At 36.7% G+C, this 27901-nt stretch overlaps 1 protein-coding gene across 11 annotated transcripts in view; it reads left to right on the top strand.

The window, feature by feature from the left end:
* The window catches only part of LOC120523032 (mitogen-activated protein kinase kinase kinase kinase 4), a 222068-nt gene that overhangs the window by 56175 nt on the left and 137992 nt on the right, over positions 1-27901 (top strand). For 10 of the 11 annotated variants that reach the window (XM_039743964.1, XM_039743970.1, XM_039743965.1 and 7 more), the window contains exons 3-4: positions 20606-20662; positions 24978-25103. In XM_039743964.1, the coding sequence (XP_039599898.1) occupies positions 20606-20662; positions 24978-25103 (183 nt within the window). Of the gene's footprint in view, positions 1-12522; positions 12578-20605; positions 20663-24977; positions 25104-27901 lie in introns of those variants that run through there. The other variant, XM_039743963.1, reaches the window with a different exon arrangement.

The following is a 27901-nucleotide window of genomic DNA, read 5'->3' as shown; positions in this document are numbered from 1 at the left end:
ATGTTTCTCTTTCTTTGAACTTTCTCCATACTGTTTTTTTGTTGGCTGTGTTCATTTTCTGTTTCTCAGTTATACAATTTGCTTATTGTTTGTCAACATTGGAAAAACATCCATTGGACTTTAAGCCATTGTCACCCTCCTATAGAAATAGCAGACATGACAAAAACCAACAGCAGTTCGCATAAAAACTTACATTTTTGTGGCTGTCAATTCTGGCAAAAAGAAAAAAAGACGTTGACAGTGAATTCGGAATTTTGTCATCGACACTGTCAACTTTCGTGAAAGACCAAAGAGCAAAAATAGAAGAAAATCTCAGTTTGCAAACCTTGATCCTCAACCTTCTTTCTCATTCAAGAAAAACCAAAGTCAGTGTCAATCTCCTTGGGCCACGAAGGTTTTACTGCCAGCTGTGGTGGGCTAATTCACTTTGTGGTTCTTTTAGAATTGCAGCCAAAACGATCTGTGGAGAACAATCTGCAGTTCCAATTGAAAGAGGAAACAAATGGCGTGCAGGTGAAATAAGGAAAATCGTTTTAGCTTAAGAGCCTGAAGACATCTACAATGCTGAAGAGACTGGAATCTTTTACCAGCTGCTACCGCATCGCACTTTAGCACTCAAAGGTGATATGTGCCGAGGAGGAAAAAAATTAAAGGTTGACAGCTCTACTTTGCTGCAAATCAACTGGCAGCCGCAAAGTTATTCCTGTCATCATTGGCAAGTCGACCAGTCCTCTGTGTTTTAAGTGTGTTACATTCCTTCCCTGCGAGTATAAACCAAACCAGTGAGCTTGAATGACTCAAGACATTTTGGGAAGCTGGCTGCGACAACTTGACAAGGATATTGTGATGCGCGAGTCCCTGTCTTGCGCCCCAAAACATGAGGCTGAGTCTCAGTACTTTAACAAAACCAGCTTTATTTAACTTGAAAAAGGAACAGTGCAGTTTTTTATTGCAGCGGGCGCTACCACTCTCCTATACACAGAAACAACAAATGGGCTGGTACTGTTCCCTGCATTTATAATGTTCCTTGTGTCACATATCAATGACAAGCGCGATCTCGATTGGCTTGACGCTGTAAGCCTGCGGTTGCCCCAGGAACAGACATGCAGTCTTCCACAGACGTGGCAATCGCACTTGGGGATTCACTTCTGGGGGTCCTAAAACAGTTCAGAAACCTCACAATATGAAAAACAAAAGGAAGATTCTGCTTCTGATTGATAACTGTGCTGCCCACAGTATGCTTTCACATTTAGATAATGTTTGCGTCGAGTCCCTCCCACCCAGTTGCACGGCAGTGCTTCAGCTATTGGATTTGGGCATCATTCACACCCTGAAAGTGTATTATTGCAAGAAAATGCTGAGAAAAATTCTCGTCAGCATAACTTGTACACAGGAGGAAATGAAAATTAATGTGAAAGAAGCTGTTGAAATTATTGCAAACTCCTGGACGCAAGTTAAAGAAACACTATAGCGACAAATACAGAATCTCATTTCTACGAAATTTTCATTACATCGTAATATTTTTTAGGTCCCTGGCACTTTGGTGTAACGGAATTTGACCTGTATTTTAGATTTTTAAGGTCTACTGACCAGTTATTTACTCTTGGTTCAACAAACGTGCTTAAAGCTTAGGGGTGGCTGTGCCTTTTGGTAGTTTGTTTGGAACAGCTTGACCCTTGGCAATTAAATTCAGATTTAAAATTACTTTGATATGCTTGCTTTCAGGTCTTATTAAATGATTTATTTCCAATTTTGGTGGTGATGATCTTTCTCTGTATGTTTTTACTTGTATTTTGTAAATATTCCCTTTGGTCTGTATTGGTTTTATTTTCCTTTAAATTATGTTACCTTGCTTATAAATCTGCCTCTTTGCTTTAATGTTGTAAGACATGTTGGTCATCTTTTAATTGTTTAAATAAGCCATATAAATAAGTTGGCTCAATGTTGTACAGTATACACCTTCTATATGAATTCATCTGTCCAGTTTTCAGAAATATGTTCTCATGCTGTGTTAAGCAGACTTAATTTTTTCTGAAGTCTTCTATTCTGCTTCAGAATGTAAAATAAGGCATACACTTAAATTACTGCAATTATGCTGAAATTAAATATATCCTTAACTGAATGTTTTGAGATGCCCAGGGGCCAGGAACACTCTTTGTCATCATATCTAAAGGAAAGTGTTGTCTGCTTTATAGTTGCTTTTTAAATGTATTTAACATATTCTTGAAATGTTTATTGTAATGCATTTAAAATATCAAAGATACTAGTTAACTAACTTTTAAGGTTGTTAACATTATTGTTAAATTAGTTGTTGTGTGTGTCATTTGGGCCCTGCATTGGACCGGTGACCTGCCCAACCAGTGCTGTCTCTCATCTTTTGCCCAGTGCTGCTGGCGTAGGTTCTGGCCACCTGTGATGCTAAACTCATTTAATCATGCTTGAGAATATTGTGTTATTTAAGCTTGAGCAGACTTCTAGAAACAAGAGATAAGAAAGTCTTTCCTAATATATGCATTTTTCTATATACCACATGCTGTTATAAATGTACTTGAAAAATGTAAAAGATGTTCAATGTTGGCCTGAAAATAGCTGTGAAACATACTATAATTGGTAAGTGTCTCTTAAACTGTTAAGTTTGCATTGAGAATTAACAAAAATCTGACAAGCTATAATGTAAAAAGGCACTGTGGTATAGAAAATGAGAGCAATGTCTAAAGTAGGTTTTGTTGGGAAATGCAAAGTACCCTGCATTTGATATCTAATGGAGAGCTAGCTTTAAGCCTCAGTTCTTTGGTTTCCTGCTGCCTTAGTAAGCACAAGGTGGTCAACATCCACTGGTTTTTAAAAACAATATGAGTTTTTATATGATATATGAATTGTAGTCTCTGTCCTAGTGATAGCAGATATACTGATTGCATTTATAGCTGTGGAGATTCTCAGTGAAACTGAATGCATCTACAGTTGGGTGCTGTTAGACTGTCCATGCCTGGACAGTGTCGGTGCCTCCTTCAACTGAACAATGAGCCTCATACTAAATTTTGCTAACCTTGTTGGTAATTCTCATCCCGGTATTTCGTATTTGATACCTATTTTGGCTGAACAATGATCAGAGGCTATTCACCTGGGACACTTACTCGGAGTGTGTGTGAAACATGCACGTGTCAAAAGTAGCTAGCCACCTGCTAGATTTTTCAAATGTGGTCTCTGTAGTTAATCTGTGCCTTAAATAATCACAATTTGATAATTGGTCCTCACTGTAAAATGTTTTTAACAATGAATTTAGAAAACCAAAAAAAAAAAAATTTGAGACTGTGTTAGTATACTTCATAGTTGCTGAGTTTGAGGGCTTCCTTATTAAAAGCACATAAAAATGTCCTTGCTCATAAATGGCCTGGGGTAAGTGCAGTCGGCCATGTGAGTGTGTCGTCTGGCCATCTAGTCTTCAGTTGTTTACTATATTGCGCCCAGGGCATGGCGACCAGTTCCCAGTTATTCCGAGGTGCATCAGTTACAGGGCTGGGCTATATGGCTGAAAGTGCACAATATTACATATCATTTGATATTGATTATTATTAATAATTATTTTAATGATTTCCTTGTGCTCAGTTTTTGGTTTAAATAATAAAGTTTTCTAAAAACATTATTACTAAATTTGTGTAATCTATTTGATTTTCGGTGCCAAACATTAGTATAACCTCTAACCTGTATCAAAAAGGCTATTGGAGGCCTTCAGAAAGAAGGTTATTTGTGGATATGGGAAGGGATTTGAAAAAAATCTCTAAACAGCTGGAAATTAACCATTGTACTGTCCAGAAGATCTTCCACAAGTGGAGATTATTTCAAACAGGTACCAGCTTGTCCTTACCAGGTTGCCTCAGAAAGTTCAGCCTGAGGGCAGAAAGCTGGATGCTAAAATACATCTGTTAGAACCCCAGATTTTCATAATGGGACTTACAGGTCATTTTCCCCACTGTTGATGTCAAAATGCATGTCTCTCTACCATTAGAAAGAGGATGTACAAATTTGATCTACTTGGGATATTTGCCAAGAGAAAAACTTTTCTGTCTGGAAAGAGCATCAGTGTAAGACTGACGTTTGCTCATGAATACCTAGACAAAGACCAGAACTTCTACAACAATTTGCTCTGGACAGATGAGGCAATGGGAGGACCATGTATAAAACATAATTTCTACATGGTGTGACTGTAATGTATGCAAATATCCTTAAATTGAAGTCCACAATTTGCTCTATAGTCATGTCTGAATTGTTTGATTTGCAGTTGTAAACTGTGGAGCAAAGTGGTAAATCAAAGAAAAGTGTCTTTTTTGCAAACATCTTGGAGGGACTGTACCAGTAAATTCACTAAGGAATGGCTGGGAAGAAAGAAACTGAGGATTCTGGAATGGTGAATTCAAAGCCTGGGTCTAAATCCTATTGAGATGTTTTGAGAGGACTTAAAATGGGCAGTGTATGCAGGACACCTTTGAAACCTCACACAGCTAAAAGATTTGTGCTTGATGCAGTTGGAAAAACTTTCTCCTGGTTGATATCAGGAGTTAGTAGACAGTTTTAGGAAAAAAAAACACTTGAGGCTAGGGCCATGGGTGTATTTAGTTTTTCCATAGATGCCAGTCTTTTTTTGTTGAATAAATTAATTGCAAAGTTACTTTTCATTGTGTTTTCCCACCGACTGCATCATCTTTATGTAAAGGAACTGTTTAAATGAAGATCAAATTTTGATATGTCCACATATCTAATGTAAAATAATTTCATAGAGTGTACTTTTTCAAAAGTAACACCTTTATCTTAGTCAAATAAAACATGAATAAGAGAGAGTAATTTCTGTTGAGTGGCCATAGGGCATGTGATTGTGTATTCACCCTGTGAATGACTGGTGCCATGTCCAGGGATTGTACCTACCTTGCACCTGATGCTCGGCTAAAGTGAGTTTAGAAAATGAATGTATGGAAAATGTAAAACAAGTATATTAGCCTTGTGTAGTGAACCAGAGTTTGTTTTTTCATATTTACACATTTTTGAATAGAAATCCTAGTTTATTGCTTTTCTCTGGTGTTGAATACTGGGACATTCATATCAAGGCACTGTTGATAACTGTGACAGTTAATGATTTGTGGATCCCCCACTGAGGTGGGTGAGATTGGCAAAGTGTTTATATCACAAGATTTTTTTTTTTAATGACAGTGATCATTTTTGCAATATGTAGTAAATAATTGCTCATGTACTCTAAAAATGAAAGATCAGGTTTGAGTTATAGAGTGCAAGAGAATTCACAAAGAATTAGAAGGTCCAACTACATAAACAATTTCTAGAGGATGTAGATTGACTGAAAAAGAATCAAAAAAGAAATAACTTTCAAGAAAACAAAGTCAAATTTAAAATAGATGAGAAAAGGGGTTAGATCTAAAATAGTAGAAAAATAAAAAATTAATCAATACATACAACTGAGCCTTATAAGTAATAGAGAGTGCTTATTTACATCTCTAATGTTAAGTCTGATACTAAGATCAGATGACTAAGGAGGACAGAAAAGAAAAACTCCAGATGCGAAAAGCAGGATAAAAAAACAAAATCTGCAGGCCAAAAGACCACCCAGTCTCTACTGGACATTCTACCTAACATAAATGTGAGGAAGTACAGTAGTTTCTATTGGTTCTTAAGCTTTCTCCTTGAAGATTCTTTGCTGTGGATCTCATCAACAGCAGCAGTATTCAAGTGGCTGCAGAGCACTTTTAAGTGGTGGTGGTCGTCATGCAAAGCGCCACCAAAGACAAGAAAAATAGACGTTAATTATTAATACCAATTCAGTAAGAGTATGAAATTTTTATGCAAATGCCTGTATAAACTTTTACAAATAGAATTAGTATAATGCCATGGAAAAGCCAAACTAAAAAAAAGTGTTTTTAGAACCTTTTAAAATGTTCTATGCCACTGTATTAGCCTGATTTATAACTGTTGTTTTATTGTAAGGAAACAAATGAAAAAACAGAATTGATTACAAAAGTGACATGATATTCATATACAGTACATACAGATTTATCCATAGCAATAGTTTAGCAAGCATTTTCTACAAATAAGTTGTGATCAGTGTGGTAATAAGTGTTTGTATGTATGGATGTATGTATGTGTGTGTATATGTATACATATACTGTATGTATGTATATGTATATGTGTGTTTATGTATATATGAGTGTATACACACCCACACATGCTGTGCCTTATAAAAAGTATACAGTTCCCTTAAAAGTCATCACCATTATTTGAATTTCCTGTCTGTCCAACTCTGTTTCATCAATGGTTATGTTATGAGGCTCTGTACCGAGTGCCTGACATAGCGGCAGAGCTGTCGATATGCTGTGAAATGATCTGATTTGAATACTCATCTGTGTCGAACCATTATTAGATAAACTTATGAGTGGGGGATTTAAAAACATGTAGCAGTGGCACATGTGTAATCCAGAAAGTTTATGCTTTTTTTAAATTTATTTTTTTTTGTTTGTTTTTGTATTACTCGGATCATATTTTTTTGTAGGCAGTGCTGGTGAATACATGCTCTAATCATATGTTGTTTAGTCTTGGTGCAGTCTCAAGAGTTTGTTAGAGTCAAGCCAAAAAAAAAAATTGTTGGATTTTCATGCACTGGCGGGTCTGCCATGACTGGAGTATGCCTTAAATTTTTCAAAGAGCCAAGGCCACCCGAATGTTGATATTAAATTCCCAATGCTGATCAGCACTCTGCATTATATATTATCTTTGGCATCTTTGGCATGTCATGTACTGCACGATAAAAGAAACAAAGAAAATCAAAAGATGCATTTTTTTGATATAACTAATCCACTGAAGCACCAAAAACCAATTACGGAATTTTAAAATGCCTGACAAGTCGCTGTTGCTGAGGATATGAAAATAAAACAACTACTGAGGAGAGTGTTTCTGAGTGATGTGAACGCTGGCCCCGGCACAGACAGACGGACATCATATTTTGCACCCAACACACTTTATTTACACTATGTACAAGTTTAGTGCACTCACGCAACCCCAGTGCCTCTGCACTGATTTCCCCAAAGTCCAGGGCCCACAGTTCTGTGCCTTGCTTCCTGGCCGCCTCCTGTCCTCGCTCTCCAGCTCAGTCCGCTTCCTCCCGACTTCCACCAATGACTGGAGGGAGGCGGCTCCTTAAATAAGGCTCCCGGATGAGCCCCAGGTGTTCCGTCCTTAGCCACGGCCAAGCGTGGCGGAAGTGTCGGCTGTCTTCCTGGCAGCTCTCCGGGTGCCACACAAAGTCTTCCCCCCGGCACTTCCTGGTGTGGCGGAAGTGCCGGGCTCCCGGGATAATTAGGCACCGGGGCGCCGCCTGGCGGTGGCCACGGGTCCCTACAGGGCTGGGCTTCAAAGCCCTGTACCCGAGGCCCCCTGTCTAACCAGGACGGACGCCCCACTCGGTCTGGAGGAGGCACACGCCTCCTCCGGTCCTCTAAGCGTCCGGCCGGGCTCCACCCGCCGAGGGCCACACGGGATGAACCGGCATCGGGGCGCCGCCTGGCGGTAACCACGGGCCCCTACAGGGTAGGGCTTCCATGCCCTCGACCCGTGGCTCCCAATAGAACCAGGACGGACGCCGCGGTCTGGAGGAGGCACAAGCCCTCCTCACGTCCTCCTGGGCGTCCCGGCCGGGGCCACAGTGAGTAAAAGTACTTGGTAACTTTCACTGCTTATAGTTTGTGGATATTTACTGAAGCCCATAATATGATGTGGTAATTCATAGCAATTTTAAATCAATTTTGAATTATATTTAATAATCAGTATATCATTAAGCAGCAACTCTATCAATGCTGTCACAAGTTCCATCCTGCAGCAGTAGCTATTTTTTGCAGTCTGTTTATATACTAAAAAGGTAAATAGCTGCTGATTGTCGCTTTTAAAAGATGAGAATTCCTGCATCTGCCCCTGTCAATATATTGTTCTGAAACTGATATTGATTATCCCATGGAGTTTCACCTAGGTGTTGTGCTGTATGATTTAAAAAAAAAAAAAAAATCAAACTTTGCCGATTCATTTGTATCTTTGATTGATAGCCAAAAATCATTTGGCTTTCATTTGAAGCTCTGATTGAGAGTCAGATGCGTCATACATAATTTGTTTAACCATATTCAAATGTGTGCTAAAAGTACTGAGCACTAAATCTGCATTTCCATTTGAGTTATGTAATATTAACAAGGTTATTGTTACACAAGCATTCATTTCTTAAATTATTTGCATGAACAGTGTTTAATTTCCAGTACTGATGCACTTTACTTGTTAACCATGGCATGGAACATCCTGCTATGCACCCCCACCCATTTACTTTTGAATCACCACTATGTTTCTGTCTGAGTAGGACAGAGGCCAACACTATGTCTTCATAGTCTAATCCCCTAAAACTTTTTATTCTTTCATGTTCAGGGTACTTGTGAATGCTTCAGCTCGTTCAGAAATTTAAAAAGCAAGTGCACTCTTTCTATATGTTCACTGTCCTTGCCGTCTATAACTCTAACGTCTATTACAACCACAACAACATTTATTTATATAGCACATTTTCATACAAACAGTAGCTCAAAGTGCTTTACATAATAAAGAATAGAAAAATAAAAGACACAATAAGAAAACAAAATAAGTCCACATTAATTAACATAGAATAAGAGTAAGGTCCAATGGCCAGGGGGGACAGAAAAAACAAAAAAAAAAAACTCCAGAAACTGGAGAAAAAAATAAAATCTGTAGGGATTCCAGACCATGAGACCGCCCAGTCCCCTCTGGGCATATTGATCCTAACAGACATCCACCTCCTTCAATTTTATCAGAGTTCCAGAATTCATTAAACTTTGGGACTAGCTGGTATATCAAGCTGCTTCTGTTCTGCTTTAAAATGTTGTTCTGTGTCTTTTGGAATTAACTAGTGTGTGATTGCTTATGAGTGATTTTTATTAGTGTTTCTTCTGTTTAAAATTTTTCTACATCTTCGTTATGCGACAGGTAGAATAAGGCAGACACTATAGAGTGTACTTTTCTACTTTCTATTTGACTTTGTCAATTTGTACAAACATCTGAAACTACCTTTGCTTTAATAAATTTGCCTTAAAGAGGAGTTTAAAGAGTTGTGGGCTATGTGTTATCGGGCACTTCTAGCTGAATGGGAGAAGCTTCAAAGTTGCTTACACCTGATGAGGAAAAAGCAGGTTTTTCTAATTGGAGACATGGCTGTCTCTTTCATTTAAGGCTGTCCAGCCAAAAACTTGGATTGGCAATTCTGGAACTGATTTGCAAACGAGATTTTAACCTGAAAGATACTTAGCTGTGTATGGGGTAATTTCTTTTGAGTAGAGAGATATATTAACTTCTACTTAATTTTGAAAATTGATAATGCACTTCAGTGTATGTAGTCATGGGCAAAAATGTTGGCACATCTGCACTTCTTTTGGAAAATGTGTTGCAGTTACAAATGCTTTAGTATTCACTAGGGGGCTTTGCCTCCTGCTCACTTTGCTCGCCAACCCCCAACCAGCGATACATGCAGTTGTAAAGAGGGGGGCTGAATGCACCCCAAGGAGACGTGGCCGCTCCTCTGAAACCCGTCTTAAACAGGGATACAATGGAAATCAAATTCCTTTTTTTTTTTACCTCCTCTTTGCTCGATCAGCTGCTGCTGCCGTGCCACATGTTGTGCCCTTTGCTTGCCTCCAAAGTTTTTTTTTTTTATAATAGGGAGATATGTTTGTTTCCGTTGTTTGAATTGGGACAATAAAGTAGTGGTGAAAAAAGCCAAATCTGATGTAATTCCACACAGATCTCCAGAAATGGACTACGCAAAATTATTGCACTCTGAACTTAATATTTGGTAACACATCTTTTGGAAGCAATAACTGAAATCAATGGCCTCATTGCTGGCCACCTTAGAACTCTCCCATGCTTTATGTTAAAAAGCACCCAGAAAACTGCTGAAAGGTCCATGATTTCTAACACTGAGCCCTACATTGTGCTCCAGACTGCTTTGGTAGACTTAAGATTTAATGCTGCCATGCACACAGCCAAGACAATCCAGTTCCAGAAGCAGCAAAGCAACTGTAAAATGTTTGTGAACCTCCACCATGTTTGACTGAACTGACTGTGTTCTTTTCTTTGAAGTCCTTTTTTCATTTTCTATAAACTACATAATGCTATGCTTTACCAAAAAGCTCTGTTTTGGTCTCCTCTGTCCACTGAACATCTTCCTAAAGGATGTAGACTTTTTCAGGTATGTTTTGGCAAACTCCAGTCTGGCTTTTTTATGTCTCTATGTTAGTAGTGGTATTAGCAGTGAGTTTCCTACCATAGTCTGCCATTTCATTCAGATGGCAACAGATACTGTGAGATAACACTGTTGGACCCTGCAGGTCAACTTGAATTTATTTGCACGTTGAATGAGAGTTCAAACAATCCTTTATTGCAATCTTTAATCAGTTTTTTTTTCTTCCATTTAGAGTTTAGCTACAGTGCCATGGGCTGTAAACATCTTAATGTTGTTGCGCACAGTGGACACAGGAACATTAAGATTTCTGGATGTGGACTTGTAGCCTTGAAGTTATCCATGCTTTTCCACAAATTTGTCTCTTACATTCTTGGACAGTACAATGTTGTTCTTTTTATTATCCATTCTCAGTGTGGTACACACAGACACAAAGATTGAATCTACTTTTCTCCATTTAAACGGGTTGAAAATATGGTTTCTATATTGCCAGCACTGGTTACTTGCCAAAGATGATTCAAATTAAAGGAGCATCACATGGTTAAAATCCAATTATTTCTTACAGTTTTGAAAAGGTACTAATTTTGTTCAGTCCCATGGCAGGAGTCTAAGTGAAATATCAGATACAACTTTTTTTATCTGCTTTTTTATTTTGTTCCAAGGCAAACAAATGAAACAAGCATGAATATAAAAACATTTGTAATTGCAACAGTTTTCTCTGAGAAGTGGTGAATTTTGTAAAAGGTGCAGAGGTGCCATTATTTGTGGCTATGATTGTATTCAAAATTAATGCAGTAATTTTGATGGGCCTAATGCATATTGTACAGATACAGTGCGTCTTTTCATGAGGTTCCATTTTTTTTTTTGTTGGGTGTCTTGTCTCATTTTCAATTTTGTTATATAATAGTGTAGAGTTATATCCAATTCAAAGTATTGCCAGGTAACCCGGATATATCAAAATGGATATGTTTAATATGAACTTAAACAAGTGGAGAGATTGCTCTCCAATCTGGCTCTGGGCTGTGCATAACAAATATAAATGAATGCCTGGTGTGGTGATATATGCACTTGTCCATCTCTCAAGTACAGATCTGAGTTTCCCTTCTCTGGCTGTACTTTTTGTTCTCCCACATTGGAGTAAATTTTCTTAAATCCCACATCTGGGGCCACATTTGGGGGAATGCTGCCGTTTTGTTAACTAAGCAAAAACTAGATCTCATTTATCAGTTTGATCCACTTTGTTAACAGTATCGGGTAATAGTTCCAGTATGAGTGCTTTTAAAGAATGCTAGATTTTTATCAGAAATATTTGAAAAGGAGATGTGTCTTGTATAATGGAGTATAATGAAGAAACTAGTTTTTGTTTAAGAATTACATCTTTATTAAAACTGCAGTAACACAAATTTTTTAAATTTGCCATTTTAACAAATGAACTACAACCATAGTTTTCATGAAAATATTTAAACCTGTTTTAAAGGTATTTAAAAAACATAATTGTTGCAATGCTGTAAATGTTTTTTTTTCCCCCCTCACTGATTTCACTTAGGCAGGGGTGATTTAGCTTTTGTAGAGTCATTGCAAGAACAGGTTTTTGTGCTAATGTATTTCTGCATTTGATTGAAGTTGTAGTTTAATTGGATTTTCTGTTATTTTGCTGTTTATACCTTTGTGTCAGTCCAGAAATTCCCAGTATAGTTTACTAACCGTTTTAGGATTTAACAACTATGGTTGGAGCTTTCCCTTTATATTTTGAACGCCTTATCATTTTTTGGTGGAGTATTTCTTCAAATAAATATATTTTAATACGTTACATACCTCCATATACTTTGTAATGGTAGCCGAGAAATATTTTTAATCTCATGTATTCATGCAAATTGGAGAGAGAGAGAGAGAGAGAGAGAGAGAGAGAGAGAGAGAGAGACACGTTTATTGCAGGATGGTTCTATAAATTTAGATTTGCACAACTGAATCAAATTAAGTGCAACAACAAAATGACCGCTGACTGACCCTGGTAAAGTGGTCTTAAAAAGCGATCCTCACTGGTCATCCAGATTTTGCATGCTCTAATGACACGCGCAGTCAGTTCAGGATTTATTAATCCAGTAAGTACCCCCTCACTTGCAGTTAGTATTTAATAACACAGGCAAGGAAGTTGCAGTGAGGTTATAGTCAAGCAACAAGCAAAGAAAGGAGAGAAAAAAATGTACCTTAGTGAGATTAACAAACTGGCGTTTCTAGTATGGGTATTCAGACTAGGAGAAAAGTGTCAGGAGTTTCTTGGATTCATGATACGGTATGGTGAGTACACAAAGCAGTGTTTAGATTAATTTATAGCTGGTGGTGGTGTCGGTGAGCACATGCAGCTTTAACCATTTTAAGCATTGATGGTGTTACTTGCAGGTGGGCTGCTTATTCTGCTTACACGCAGGTCAGTAAGCTGGTGGTAGTGTGCTTAGTGGTATCAGCATTTTATTTTTCATAAAAGGAAATTATATTTTTTTTAAACATTGCATTTAAAAAAGAAGGGTTTGTGCTCTACCAGTGGGGTGTTTTTTTGTTTGCAACCTTTTAATTCCTGTAGGAGTGGCAACATGGCTATTTTGTTGATTTGGTATCTCTATTTCAGAGTATGTAGAATCCCTTAGTGACAGAGTGATGAATATTTGCATGGTGGTCAGTTACTTCTTGGCATTTTCTGTATGGGACGTTATCACCGTGGGTGTAAACTAAAAAGTTGTTTTACCCTGCATTGAGTAAATCAGTCATACCTATCTGAATAAAGTGTACCTTATCCAGCATTTATGTGTGTATGAATTTATACTTCTATTTAGGGGTGGTCAAAAGTAGGTTTACATGAAACAGTTTATTTTTGTATTTATTTATTATTTTATTATTTGTTTGTATTTATCTTCACCTTCTTAACGCTACTGAGTTAATAAAGCTACTGTAATAATCGTAACATGAATGTCTTTTTTCATTATTACTTATTTATTATTGTATTTGTATTTATGGATTGTTAAAAAAATTTGTTTGCAATTCATTTTTTTTAACCAAATAAACAGATTTGTATTAAGTTTTCAGAAGTGTATTTTTAAATGAACTGTTTGCCGATATTTGAAACAAAATATAGATTTTTGTACATTTATTTAATAATACATTAAAAATAAACCGTAATAAATAGAAATAAAACACTTCTGGCTATGGTTGTGCAATGAGCACACACACACACATATTCTTTAAAACCAACAGTTTTTAATGAATTAGCCAAATTACGAGTTTAGTTAATGCACTCAGAATCACACTAACTATACACTTCAAAATGAAACATGTAATTTAAGTTATTAGTTTTTTCCCCTAGTTTCTGTGAAGGAGAAACAAGTAATGATAATAATAATAATAATAATAATAATACATTTTATTTAATAGGCTCCTTTCTTATCACTCAAGGTCACCTTACAATAAAGTATCTGATCACTACAATACTCCATCACAGAAGAACCAGTTGCACATCATGACTTTAGTAGTGTTTTTTTCCCTTTTCACAAGTCTACAATAATGTGTGAAGTTAATTCAGCATAACAAACATCATCATCACATATTTGGGAAATGTCCAGACTATTTTCTCTTTTGTAGCAAAACAAGTAGTTTCAATTGTGTGAAACTCTGTTCTCCCTTTGCTATATGATATCCCTTTTTGCATTATCATAGTCCTTTTTTTTATGTGTGGTGTTATCTGGAAACCTTTTACCCCTGAAGATTCTTTGGAGCATTTTTGTGTGGCCAACACATGGTCACAGCCCGAGCACATGTCATTTGCTTTCAGAAGTGTGCTGTTAGATTTTCATGTTTGAAATTGTGTAATCCTGCCACAAAATCTGTTTTACTGACTAAACTATGCTTGCTACAGCAGTACATGCACAAAATTGTGTGTTCCACCAGACTATATTAAAAATTAGTGGAAATCTGATAACCAACTAGTCTGGAACATTCGCTTTTCCACCCCACTCTTATCTTTTGGCTCGAATGAGCAGTATACCTTTCAGTCATGGTTGATGTGCTGTGAGATTCACTGCCGCACTCATGTGGAGTTTTTGATTTCTTTTGCATGTGAGACCTAAAAAAAAAATTCTTTGCAATTATTTTTATAAATACACACACGCTTATGTTACATGTGAATGTGTGTAATGTAGCACCCTAATTTAGCAGAGTGACCGCAGCAAAAAAAAAAAAATATGGCAAGTGAAAATTTACATTTATTAGCTAGTAGTAACTAATAAAACTTTTTTTTTTTTTTTTTACCTATCATTAAACTTTGTTGTATTTGCTAGTGTTCACGTTATAGGGGCTGTACTATAACTCTAATTATTCTTCACTTCAAACCAGAAGTTGTGTCATTATGCCTAGCCTAGCAAACATTGTGTTTATATATCGGTATCACATAACGCTGAAGTAACATTCAACTTATTGGGATGATGGCAAGTGTTCCTCCTTAGGTTTTCTGTTCAGATGTTTGTGCATCTAGGTCGTGCTCTCATGCCATATGAGGCCAGACCTACACATTTTGCAACTGACAACCTTTTTTTTCCCCCTTGCATTCAGAGTAAAGTGCTTAAAAACTCTAGAAGTCTTAGGTTGCACTGCCTTTTCTGCCACTTGCTTACCATCTGCCTTTTTTCAAATGAGTTAACAATGTAATGACGTAATTGCATGGTACAACCTACTCAGCCTAATGACGTAAGCAACTAATTGATAAAGGTGATCGTTTTATTTATATTTAAATAAATATATACACACATACAGTCATATGAAAAAGTTTGGGAACCCCTCTTAATTCTTTGGATTTTTGTTTATCATTGGCTGAGCTTTCAAAGTAGCAACTTCCTTTTAATATATGAAATGCCTTATGGAAACAATAGTATTTCAGCAGTGACATAAGTTAATTGGATTAATAGAAAATATGCAACATAACAAAATTAGACTGGTGCATAAATTTGGGCACCCCAACAGAAATATTACATCAATACTTAGTTGAGCCTCCTTTTGCAAATATAACAGCCTCTAGACGCCCCCTATAGCCTTTGATGAGTGACTGGATTCTGGATGGAGGTATTTCTGACCATTCTTCCATAGAAAATCTCTCCATTTCAGTTAAATTTGATGGCTGCCGAGCATGGACAGCCTGCTTCAAATCATTCCATAGATTTTTCGATGATATTCAAGTCAGTTGAGTGTGACGACCATTCCAGAACATTGTACTTCTCCCTCTGCATGAATGCCTTTGTAGATTTCGAACTGTGTTTTGGGTCATTGTCTTGTTGGAATATCCAACCCCTGCATAACTTCAACTTTGTGAATGATGCTTAAACATTATCCTGAAGAATTTGTTGTTATTGGGTTGAATTCATCCGACCCTCGACTTTAACAAGGTCCCGAGTCCCTGAACTAGCCACACAGCCCCACAGCATGATGGAGCCTCCACCAAATTTGACAGTAGGTTGCAGGTGTTTTCCTTGGAATGTGGTGTTCTTCTTCCACTGCAGATTGTGCTGAATTGTAGAACGATGTACAGATACACCATCTGGAGCAAGATGTTCTTGCAGGTCTTTAGAAGTGGTCTGTGGGTTGTCTGTAACCATTGTCACAATCCTGCGCATATGCCGTTCCTGTATTTTTCTTGGCCTGCCAGACCTGGGTTTAACAGCAACTGTACCTGTGTCCTTCCATTTCCTGATTACATTCCTTACAGTTGAAACTGACAGTTTAAACCTCTGAGATAGCTTTTTGTACCCTTCCCCTAAACCATGATACTGAACAATCTTTGTTTTTAGATCTTTTGAAAATTGCTTTGAGGATCCCATATCTCACTCTTCAGAGGAGAGTCAAAGGGAAGCACAACTTGCAATTGACCACCTAAAATACCTTTTCTCATGATTGGACACACCTGTATATGAAGTTCAAGGCTTAATGAGCTAATCCAACCAATTTGGTGTTGCAAGTAATCAGTATTGAGCAGTTACATGCATTCAAATCAGCAAAATTATAAGGGTACTAAATTTTTGCACAGCCAGTTTTTCACATTTGATTTAATTTCATGCAACTAAATACTGCTTCACTAAAAATCTTTGTTTGGAAAACACCCCAGTCTTCAGATGTTCCTAGGAAATGAATGATATACCACTGTTATCTTTTTTGTTGAAAGTAGAGTCAATTATTATGCAGGCTAAGAGGAGTTCCCAAACTTTTATATGAGTGTGTGTATAATATGGGAAGGATGTCACACCTGAAAATCAGATTGACAGACATCCCACCAAAAGTAGGGCTCTGCAGTCCCACCAGCACCTCCCGGCGGCATCCATAAAACCCAACTAGGCTATGCCCGACTCCAACTCCCGTGAAGCCCTGTGGCAATCCGCCACAATGTATGTGTTTGTATGTATGTGTATATGAATGTACAGTATATGTGTATATTAGACCTGGGTAAAAGTATCGGTTTTCTTCCTTTTAAGTTATTTAGTATTGATTCTTAAAGTCTCAAGATCTTCATTTTTGGCGTAGATGTCACTAATGTGCTTATTAAGGCTTTCTATGGAAAAAGGCACTTTACTACCTTGCATAGAATGAGAAGGGTCCGGCTGTAGGTAGGACTGCATAAAATGGTGGGTCCTCCTTAACTGAATTCTGTGCCTACGAAAATTAAATCAGACGTATGGGCTTCCTACGTATTCAAATAATGTGTCGATAAAGAACATCTGGATAAAAAGCAAAGCCATATGTAAGCCATGCAGTTCAGAAGTTAAGTATTGTTGTAACACAACAAATTTGAGAAATCACTTATCCCGATGTCAGTCATAAACAAAATCTCAGTAGTTAAATTAAACAGTACTTTAACCTACCTGCTTACAATGATGCCTTTTGGAACATAAACTCCTCCTGAATCTGTGACCTCTACAGCTGAGGAGTCTTACAAAGATGACTCAAGTCTAAAAAAGTCTTTTCAGACCTCAAACTCGTAATAGCGGTGGGTATTCAGAGATAGTTGATGATCTGCTTTGCTGTTTAATGTGCTGCTGTATGTTGTGGCATTCATAATATTTTTCTCATTGACATTCTGTTCTTTACTATGGCTGTTTTCAATGTTATAATGAATAGCTAATCTTAATACTCTCTCTTGGAATGTTAAGATCTGTCTGAAACTAAGAAGAGATTGAGTATTACTGCAATGGCATTAAACAGACAGTAGTTTTTATTCAAGAAACTCCTCTAAATATGCAAGTGTTATATTGTTGCTGCCTCATGCTCTGTCCATCCTTAAAAGTGTGTTCATGATTTTTGTTAGACAATCATTGCAACTTAAGATTCTTGCCTCCAGGGAGGGATGATGGTGGAAGGTTTGTTAAGGTTTAGCTCTCCTGTATGACAGGAGACTTGTGGTTCTATTTATGCACTCACACTATATAGAAGCACTTTCTTTTATGACAATGCTGTAAACATTCTGTCGTGTTGGTTTTAAACTTATTGTAGGTATCTAAGCATACTCTTTTATTGACCACTTTTAGGTAAAATTCCACCCACCTCTTCCGCTCTGGCCAAGTTTATTTCTGACATTCTTGTTGATTCGTTTCAACTGCTTAACCCATTTGCTAAGGAATTTTTATTCTTTTCTTTGTGTCATGAATTTACCTACAGAACTGATTGTCTTAATCTCTAGAACACTAGAATCTTGCTCTCTTGCATGATTCAAAACTGTTTTCTCCTATAATTATCAATAATTCATGTCATAAAATCAAATTTAAACTGATAAGCTTTGTGTTTCTTGGGAATGTCTCTGAGGATTTACTATTTATTTTAAAATGGTTTTTCACATATGAGGAACTCTTCAGATATTAAATTAGCTGTAACTGAATATATTACCATGATTGAACTATGTGAGTACAATGCTACCCTTTTCCTCTCCTATCTTTCTTTTGTGGAGAATGAGACACCTGTTTTCTTCCTTAGCCATGGCTGATGGAGGTTTCTACCTTCTTCACTTTGAGCTTTATCATTGGGCTTTTATTGTCTGTCCGTTATCTCATTGTTTTTCTTTCCTCTTTAGCCCCTTCATGGCTTTCTATTGAAAATATTTCTAGGTCTGCTGCAATGTCTGTCAAATATTTTTCTCTCCGTACTGAACTAAGTCTAGCTCTAACAAATCAGGTTTATGTTGTTTCATGCATGCTTTAGATATTTAGAAAAGTTGAGGTGTGATTGTGTTTTGTGCAGGAATGCTGTTTGCAGACCCTAGTCTTTCATAATAAAGCACTTAATACTGGTGGATGTTCCATCTCATATCCATGCTGGTCTGCTTCAAGTATTCATAGACCCCTCAAACATTTTGGAAAGACAGTGTTTCTTTCATTCTATCGTCTTAACCTCTAAAGTTTCATCACCTTACCATACTTTTCTTTTATGTACAGCTCAAGTTGGTCCTCAAAACATGTGACATCCCTCTGTCATCTCTTATCTTTTCTTACTCTTTTTAAAATTTTCTTTCAACAACCAGCTTTCAATGAAAACGTTTCTCAGCTCTATGCACATATGCCCAAGGTTCTGGTAAAAATCCTCTTGCTTTTTTAGTTAAGAGGGATGCAGATCTGTACTCGTCTTTTGCCTTGAACTGGGGTTCAGTTTTTAAACAAAGCAAAAAGTGCTCCAAAAACTTGAATCAGCAGTTTGTTCAGTATAGACTTGGCCATAGGATTTACACAGTGGAATTGTGTAATTTATGCTCTATTAGAAGTTCCTGGTTTCTTTTTTTCATATATTTTTGTCTTGCTTTCCTGGTGCACTTTGTGAACCTCCATTTTCACCTCTCTTTTTGCTTAATTTGGATGTCCTTTTCTCAACCTTCACAACTGTTTTAATTCTTGATTTTCATCATACTCTTTTTTTTTTCCTCTCATCCTCTAGTAAGAAATTGATTTCAGTGAGTTCTTTAGCTAGCATCCTGGAAAGGCAAGACCAATATCTGGTAAATTCCTAGTGGAACTTGTTTTACAATGTGTTTCTTTTAGAACTTTTAGCTGCTCATATTAATTTCTCTTTTCCATGCACTACATCATCTTTAGACAAAGGGTTTGCATTTACTAAAAATCTCTTCTGTTGTTTTAATTGGGATGTGTAGGGTCATATTGCTGGCACCTTTTTTCTTTCCTCTTTTTTTGTTTTTTTTCAGCCATTTCTGAATGGAATAGAGTGGGTGTGTGCGTGCTGGTAGGCTGGGCACTTTATTATTTTTTTGACATTGAATTATTCAATATCTAGTTGGGTTTCTGTTTTGACTTTGAAAATAATTAAAAGTTGTACACACAAGTTTAGCCCCTGTGTCTGTACGCAGTTTTATCAATAATTTTTAACTGTAGACCTCATTTACATAATCTTACAGAGTTGGAGCAGTTGCAGTGTGGTCCTGATACCACCACCATGTGGACAAATTGGACATCCCCATACACTTAGTAATACAATACCAGTCTGTGACTCCTGAACAAAATCAAACAGTCTGTACTCACTACAACTAGAAAACATTCATATATCCATTGACACTATCAAGCAGCACATCAATTACCCATGAAAACCGCAGTGAGCACATGATTATTTGGATAGTTGGCACTTTGTAGAGACACTGTGAGGCAGTTAGGCTAATCAGACATCCTAATATCAACGAAATCCAGCAAGTGCAGTCATTAAGTTTGACATGCTCACCAACTCGATGGCATGTAATGTGTCAGTAATCTTAGCTAAGAGACTGCTTGGCATGGTAGAGGAGGGTATACTATATTCTTTTATATTTTTTATATTGTCTGCATGGGTTTTTCTCCAGGTACTCTTGCTTTTTTCTCCTCATATCTGACAAAAAATGGGCTGTTTAAGTTCAATAGTAGTTCCAGATTGACCCGATGTAGGTTGAGTGTCTACCTTGCAAAGGACCGGAACCCTTTTAGGAGCTGCTTCCTATGTTGCACTCAGTGCTGCTAGCATAGGCTCTAGCCTACTGCAGCTCTGCATTTGATTAAGGGGGTTTGAGAATGTTATGTTTATTAATTGTCACACGTGCAGCATAATGTAAGGCTTTGTCTGGAGAAATGTGTGTTTCATTAGTTGTTTAAGTTTAAGAACATTATTAGCGTGCTTACCTCATCTCGTAACCATTTTGTATTCTTGGCTAGAGGGATAGTTTAAAAATGCTTATGTTTAACAGTACATCTTCCGATTCATACATGTTTGTGAATTACTTGCATTGTAACACAGATACAAAATATTTAACTTTTTTTTTTTCCCTTTTTTCAGGGCAGACATGTTAAAACGGGTCAGTTGGCTGCTATCAAAGTTATGGATGTTACGGAGGTGAGTATGTGAAACATTTCATTTTTCCCTCCTCCTCCATGCCTGTGGAGACAGGCCTGGGCCTGCTGAAACATGCACACACCCGTTTGAACTTGCTAGTAAAGCATGACTGGAAATGTCAACTCAAACTAGAAGCAACCACTAACGGGTCAACACAGTTATCCTTACAACTAATCACTCAACAATATAATACATTTAAACCTTAGGCTGTTTTTTATGGAACAAGAGTGTTAAAAGAGAGTGAGATTAGTGTGTTGTTTCAGTGATTTTTAGGCTCATAGTTCGTAAACCTCTTTGAATAAAAACACAGGTTTTTTGTTTGAAAGCAGGGGCCAAGTACTTTGGTAATTAAGGTCCTCACATAATTTTTTGAGTCTTGAGAGCTACATTTAAAAAAAAACAAAAAAAAAAAAACTTGTACGCTTTTGGAGTATTTATCTCATGAATAGGGCAGTCTAACAGGTCAGATTTTTAAATTGAAGTGCTATTCATGCATATGAATTTCATTTCAAAAAATGGATGTGTTACTCCAAGTATTAAAACATGTAGTTTGTGGGATGAACTTTGACCTTAAGAAGAGAAACTTAGAGTTCTGTAAATGTTAAATGTGACCATACTCTCTTTGAACTTTCCAAAGTTGAGCCATGTAGCTTTCATAGGAGAGACGTCATAGCTCTTAAGAAAACATTCTAAATTATACTTTTCTCACCATCGCTGGTGCAGAAAATTGTCAATATCTCAAAGGAAATTTTTCTTCTGATTAAACAAATTATTTCTAAGCTTTATAAGATGATATACACAATTCATATATGCCAGATTTTTTCAAAAGCAAAAACATTAATGCAAAAAAGTTTGAATTAAAATGAAATGACTCAATTTTAAGTCTTAAAAGCATTTCAGGTTAGTTATCACATCTATCACTGAAATAAGACAAGACTACATTTGTTCATTAATACTTAATTCTAATTGTTCAGCTTATTTTATACTAGTGGAAGACAGGAGTGTCAGTAAGCTTGTAGTGGAAACCCACATTTTTCAATAAATGAAAATATGATACATTTATAGTTAACCATAAGTATAACCACATTTCTAGATTACATAATTTATCAAAATATAGCAAAGTCATTCTCAATATATAATGCATTTCCATTTTATGACTTCCATTAAAAGGTAGTATAAAAAATGTAATAATTGTTGCTTGTCTTAAATGTTTTTAATGTTTAAATATTTAATTTTTGATCAAACTCGTTTACACAGAGCATAGTAGTATTTTACTAGGGTTAGGTTTTGCGTTAACTGGTTTTTATTCTCTTTTATATACTTGTTCAAATGGGGCAAAGAGCATCATTTTGTGGTTAAACATGTAGCCTTCCCTTTTCTTTAGGTCAGTTACCATGTGCAGAAATTGATTTATGATATATCAGCTTTTCAGTTTTTGAAAACTGGTAGTTAACTTTTCTTTTCATTTCTTTTACTAAATCTGTTTGTCATTCTAAAATGTAAACATGTCTAATTTCACATGCTCTGGATTTGCTTGTTTGACCAGTCTGGGGGAAAAAAAGAATTCACATATCTGTTAATCAGAGTATCAAGCAAGTATCATGCCAGCCTTCTGGGGAACAGAGTGCAGGAACTGGAAAAAAATGATAATTAGTTATTATTTAAATCATTTGCTGATTGGTTTTCTGGAAAAGATATCAGATTTATGAGACTATAAGATTATCAAAGTGCATTCAAATTACACTTCTTTTTGAGACCATGGGGTACAGTCAAATGCTTTGTGTAATTGGTGGCATTCCATTTGAATTTTTCTCATTACAGTAGTCAATCTTTTATCTAATATTTGGCAACCATGAGACATGCTTGTTTATAAAGAATCAAGAGTATTATTTTTCTGTAAATAACTGAGGAGGTTGAGGTGTCTGGTACTTCAGAAGAGGCAGGGTCAACTACAGTAGACTGTAGCTGTCACATTTAGCTGTGAAGTTTTGTCAGCCATATTTCATTAACATTAATTGTCAGGATGTGTTCTATTAGTGTCTCCTTTAATAGTTGTAGATGACTTGTTTCTGTCAAGCTTTAAAACTTTGGGCAAAATTTATTTTGCTTGCCAGCCACAGTTTAATTAAAAAGAAAATCCAAGATAGCCACACAATTTAATGGTGTTCAGCACCGTCTGTAATTACTTCACATAGCCATTTATACAGTGAACCTATTCATCCACCCACATTTTAAACTTAAAGTTTTTCAGCAGTTTACATTTAACCACACAAAGTTTGCTTCCATGATCTATCCAATACATGGAAGTCATACCCAGAACCCGGGATGCATATGCAATAGTTATCTGTTGTGGTATATCTTGAAACAATAGTAGTGTAGCACAAGTGTTTTCTTTCTAGGCTTCATTGACTCTGGAGGAAGAATGTTACAGACACATGATGCTGGTTTTCACTAGACAATCGGGACATCAGTTGGTCCAGCATTGTTCCTTTGACAGAGCTGGCTTGCTAGCCTTATAGGGGCGACTAGCTGAATCTTTCATGTATAATTAAAGGCCAAATTTAAAGCGTGCCAACCATGATATGGATGGATAATTGTATTATTCATTGGGAAGCCTTTTTCCTTCCAGGCAATCTTGGCCTCTTCAAGCTTCCAAACTAGTTCAGCATGCAATTAGAGATCTTCTCTGAGCAATTCTTTGTAATAAGTGTTGTTTATCTTATTGAATATTACATCGCTGGTATATTTTTCATGGTGTAGTTGACCATGTTATCTCATAATTAACAAACATACAAGGTGCATGAGATCTTGAACCTGAATTTGCACCTTGTGGATCAGTCTGTCAGCCATAGAGATGTAATCATCTGTGCATGGATGGTGCATGGAAGCTTGTGCACAATTTAGAGGGGTAAGGTCAGTGACCCAGTCATTACGATCCCACTATATCATTCTGGAATCCTTCTTTGACGTAAAAAGGATGCATTCAGGGTCATCACTTTGACACATTTTCTGGAGACAGGTGCTAGACACACAATACAAAAGCACTTGTAAAGTGTATAAATTGTGTAAAATGATTTTAGTTGCTTAAGGAATATAAATTAAAATCTAACCCAGTGTTCTCCTCTTTTTCTATCCCAGATTAACTTGATGCTTTCTATGCCTACTTTAATAATAAGACCATAGTACTTTCCATATTAGTACATACAGTGCCCCCTAAATAATTCTTCTGTTTCTGTGGGTGACATAAGAATGTTTTTTATCCATAAAGTATTCAGTCAGGATTTCTTTTAAACACATGTTGCAGCCGATGAGCTGGTCATGAAAAGAATTTAATTGCCATTGAAAACAAAAGTAGACTAACTAAACTGTTTGAATGATTTAAGATGGTTGACAATTCACTCCTTTTGTGATTAAAACATTTCCATGTGGCGGAAGTGCTGGCTGTATCTTGGGAAGCACTCTGGCTGTCCCTGCTCCTCTAACCCCCAGCACTTCCGGGTGTGGTGGAAGTGCTGAGGTCCAAGGCTCCCAAGGTATTGGGGCACCCCCTGGTGGTGACCACGGGTCCCTGCAGGGTTGAGCTCCAAAGCTCTGTACCCGTGGCCCCCAAAGGCACCAGGGCAGTTGCCCTGAGATCGCTGTTGCCTTGTGAAACCCAACAAATGGATGCAGACACAGGTTTTAAAGCACCAAGAGATATTTTCTTCTCTGAAGTGCCCCAAAGCACCTCCACCACAATAACCAGGCAATAATTATAATAATCACACAACAATTCTCCTCCTTTCCTCCCAGCAGCTCAGTCACATTCCCTCCCATCTCTGGCTAGCTCGCTGGGTCTCCCCTAGTCCTTTATATACATGTATGTTTGAAACAATAGTTTTTGTTTTTTGTGCTTTTATTTATTTATTTATTATTGTTATTTTAAACCAAATAGCACTCATCCAAGTGTTTTTGCAAAACTGCAGTTTTTAAATTGTAATTGGGCGGGAACAGTTCCAATAAAATAGTAATTCACAACTTCTTTATAATGTAATTGGGAAACAAATGGACCATCTGTTCTGAAATACAGTGCTAGTGAAGACATTGAATATAGTTAAATAAGTTCTTAAGTAATATTTTTACTAAATTAATATATTGTTTAAATTAAACATCAATTTTTCTGTATAAAATAGTTTGAATTAAATGATGATGCTGTTTTGTTTTACCGATTTGTGTGACTTCTTGTCAGTTGTTTCATTCATTAGTTATGATCTTAGAAAATAATTTTAGAAGGATTTTCAAAACTGCATTTTTGTTTTTAAATTTTTTTACTAAGGATGAAGAGGAAGAAATTAAACTTGAGATTAACATGTTGAAAAAATACTCACACCATAGAAATATTGCTACTTACTACGGTGCTTTTATAAAGAAAAGCCCTCCAGGGCATGATGATCAGCTGTGGGTAAGTGTATTCTGCAGCACAAGTCAGAAAAGTATAATAAACTGTTTTTATGGCTGTTATGTTTGTAGGAAAACCAAATGGCTGTGACCAACGCTATCGTTTAAAGTGAAATGCCACCCAAAATGGTTTATTAAAGTCTGTTACTTACCATGCATTGTTTGTGGTGAAGGGTGAGAAAAAGTTTTGATCTCGTGTTTTCATAACATTCCTGAAACAGTGTGCTTCAATTATGGTCAGCCTTTAATCAACAGCAAACAATATTAAATTATACATGACAAAAATCTTAAAATACACTTTTGCTGGACAATTCACATCCGGTATCCAGTTGCATGCCCAAAACTTCCCAATAACAAGAATTTTGGCTAGAATATTGTTAAAATAAAACTATTTTCAGAAAATGATCTTGTGAACGACGGTAGGGTAGGTTCAAACAGCATCAAAGTTTTCGAATTGAAGATTTGCCTCTCTTATCAGTCACTGGTCAGTAGTAATGCTCTATAATAGCTCATTGATGGGCTGACTTCATGTGTGATCAACGTTACTGAGTGTGGTCCGAGAGGTTTACAATTTTAGATTAAATTTTAAGCGAGTATGCTCCTTATTTTTGCATATTCAGTGTGCCTTAACAAGCAAAAAACAATTCAATTTAATTAAAAGGGTTTATCTGGTTTGTGCATGTTGCCTAGTTATTCATGTGTGGATTTTCCAGACAAGGTTTATTAATAATAATTTGGCCAAAATGCATGCGTTTCCTGCTGGCATTATACGGCTGACTATAGGCTCACCTAACACCCATCTTTAGAGTTTTTTTTTCTGTTTAGAAAATTTTTGACATTTGATGCTGTTTAATGTTGGCACTCATTGAAGCCTAATACATTAAGAATTTTATCATCTTTGTTCTCCATGGAAGCATTAGATTATTATTTTTTTTTAGCTGACAATACAAACACAGGGTAATAAATATTCTTTTAGAGAAACGGCTGTCTATCCATTTTCCAACTGTCTTAGTTTTTTTTAAATATTTGACTTAATAATAGTGTATAAAAAATCCTGTTTTTATTTATGGTATCCTTAAAACATTGCTAAGGCAGTCTGTTCATTGTTCAATTCACTGCCCTATTTGTTGTCTGTTCTTCAGGAAGCTTGTTAGAACAGCAAATCCTCATAAATAAAGATTTTGGGATATTTTTGTTCTTTTTGCATTCTTTACAGTTTAGTCAGTTAAAAATTATTTCCCTCATAGTTAAACAATAACAGTACGGCACTAATATGGGCCAGTTACAATTTCACTTTGTGTATAAATTATTTTATTAATTCTTATTATCCAACTATTGTGCAATTTGTCTTTTTTTTCTTATTAACATTCAGCTTAACTTTGGAGTGTTAAAATAAACAGACATACAGGTGCCGGTCATAAAATTAGAATATCATGACAAAGTTGATTTCAGTAATTCCATTCAAAAAGTGAAACTTGTATATTAGATACATCAGTCTGTGTGTAATGAATGAATTTCAAATGTTTATTTCTTTTAATTTTGATGATTATAACTGACAAACTAATGAAATTCCCAAATTCAGTATCTCGGAAAATTTAGAATATCAATTAAGATCAATGCAAAAAAAGGATTTTTAGAAATGTTGGCCAACTGAAAGGTATGAACATAAAAAGTATGAGCATGTAGAGCACTCAATATTTAGTTGGGGCTCCTTTGGCCTGGATTACTGCAGCAATGCGGCGTGGCATGGAGTCGATCAGTCTGTGGCACTGCTCAGGTGTTATGAGAGCCCATGTTGCTCTGATAGTGGCCTTCAGCTCTTCTGAATTGTTGGGTCTGGCGTATTGCATCTTCCTCTTCACAATACCCCATAGATTTTCTATGGGGTTAAGGTCAGGCGAGTTTGCTGGCCAATCAAGAACAAGGATACCATGGTCCTTAAACCAGGTACTGGTAGTTTGGGCACTTTGTGCAGTGCCAGGTCCTGTTGGAAAATTAAATCTGCATCTCCATAAAGTTCGTCCAACACCAGCAGATGACATGGCACCCCAAACCATCACTGACTGTGGAAACTTTACCCTGGACCTCAAGCAACGTGGATTCTGTGCCTCTCCTCTCTTCCTCCAGACTCTGGGACTTTGATTTCCAAAGGAAATGCAAAATTTACTTTCATCAGAGAACATAACTTTGGGCCACTCAGCAGCAGTTTTGTCTTTAGCCCAGGCGAGACGCTTCTAATACTGCCTCTTGTTCAGGAGTGGCTTGACACAAGGAGTGCGACAACTGAAACCCATGTCTTGCATATGTCTGTGCGTGGTGGTTCTTGAAGCACTAACTCCAGCTATAGTCCACTCTTTGTGAATCTTCCCCACAGTTTTGAATGGGTTTTGTTTCACAATCCTCTCCAGGGTGTGTTTATCCCTATTGCTTGTACACTTTTTTCTACCACATCTTGTCCTTCCCTTCATCTCTCTATTAATGAGCTTGGACACAGAGCTCTGTGAACAGCCAGCCTCTTTAGCAATGACCTTTTGTGTCTTGCCCTCCTTGTGCAAGGTGTCAATGGTCGTCTTTTGGACAACTGTCAAGTCAGCAGTCTTCCCCATGATTGTGTAGCCTACAGAACTAGACTGAGAGACCATTTAAAGGCTTTTGCAGGTGTTTTGAGTTAATTAGCTGATTAGAGTGTGGCACCAGGTGTCTTCAATATTGAACCTTTTCACAATATTCTAATTTTCCGAGATACTGAATTTGGGTCTTTCATTAGTTGTCAGTTATAATCATCAAAATTAAAAGAAATAA

This window comes from Polypterus senegalus, chromosome 2, assembly GCF_016835505.1.
Source record: "Polypterus senegalus isolate Bchr_013 chromosome 2, ASM1683550v1, whole genome shotgun sequence".
NCBI classification, from domain to species: domain Eukaryota; kingdom Metazoa; phylum Chordata; class Cladistia; order Polypteriformes; family Polypteridae; genus Polypterus; species Polypterus senegalus.
The sequence above is the reverse complement of the archived record's forward strand: the minus strand, read 5'-3'. Positions and strand labels throughout refer to the sequence as shown.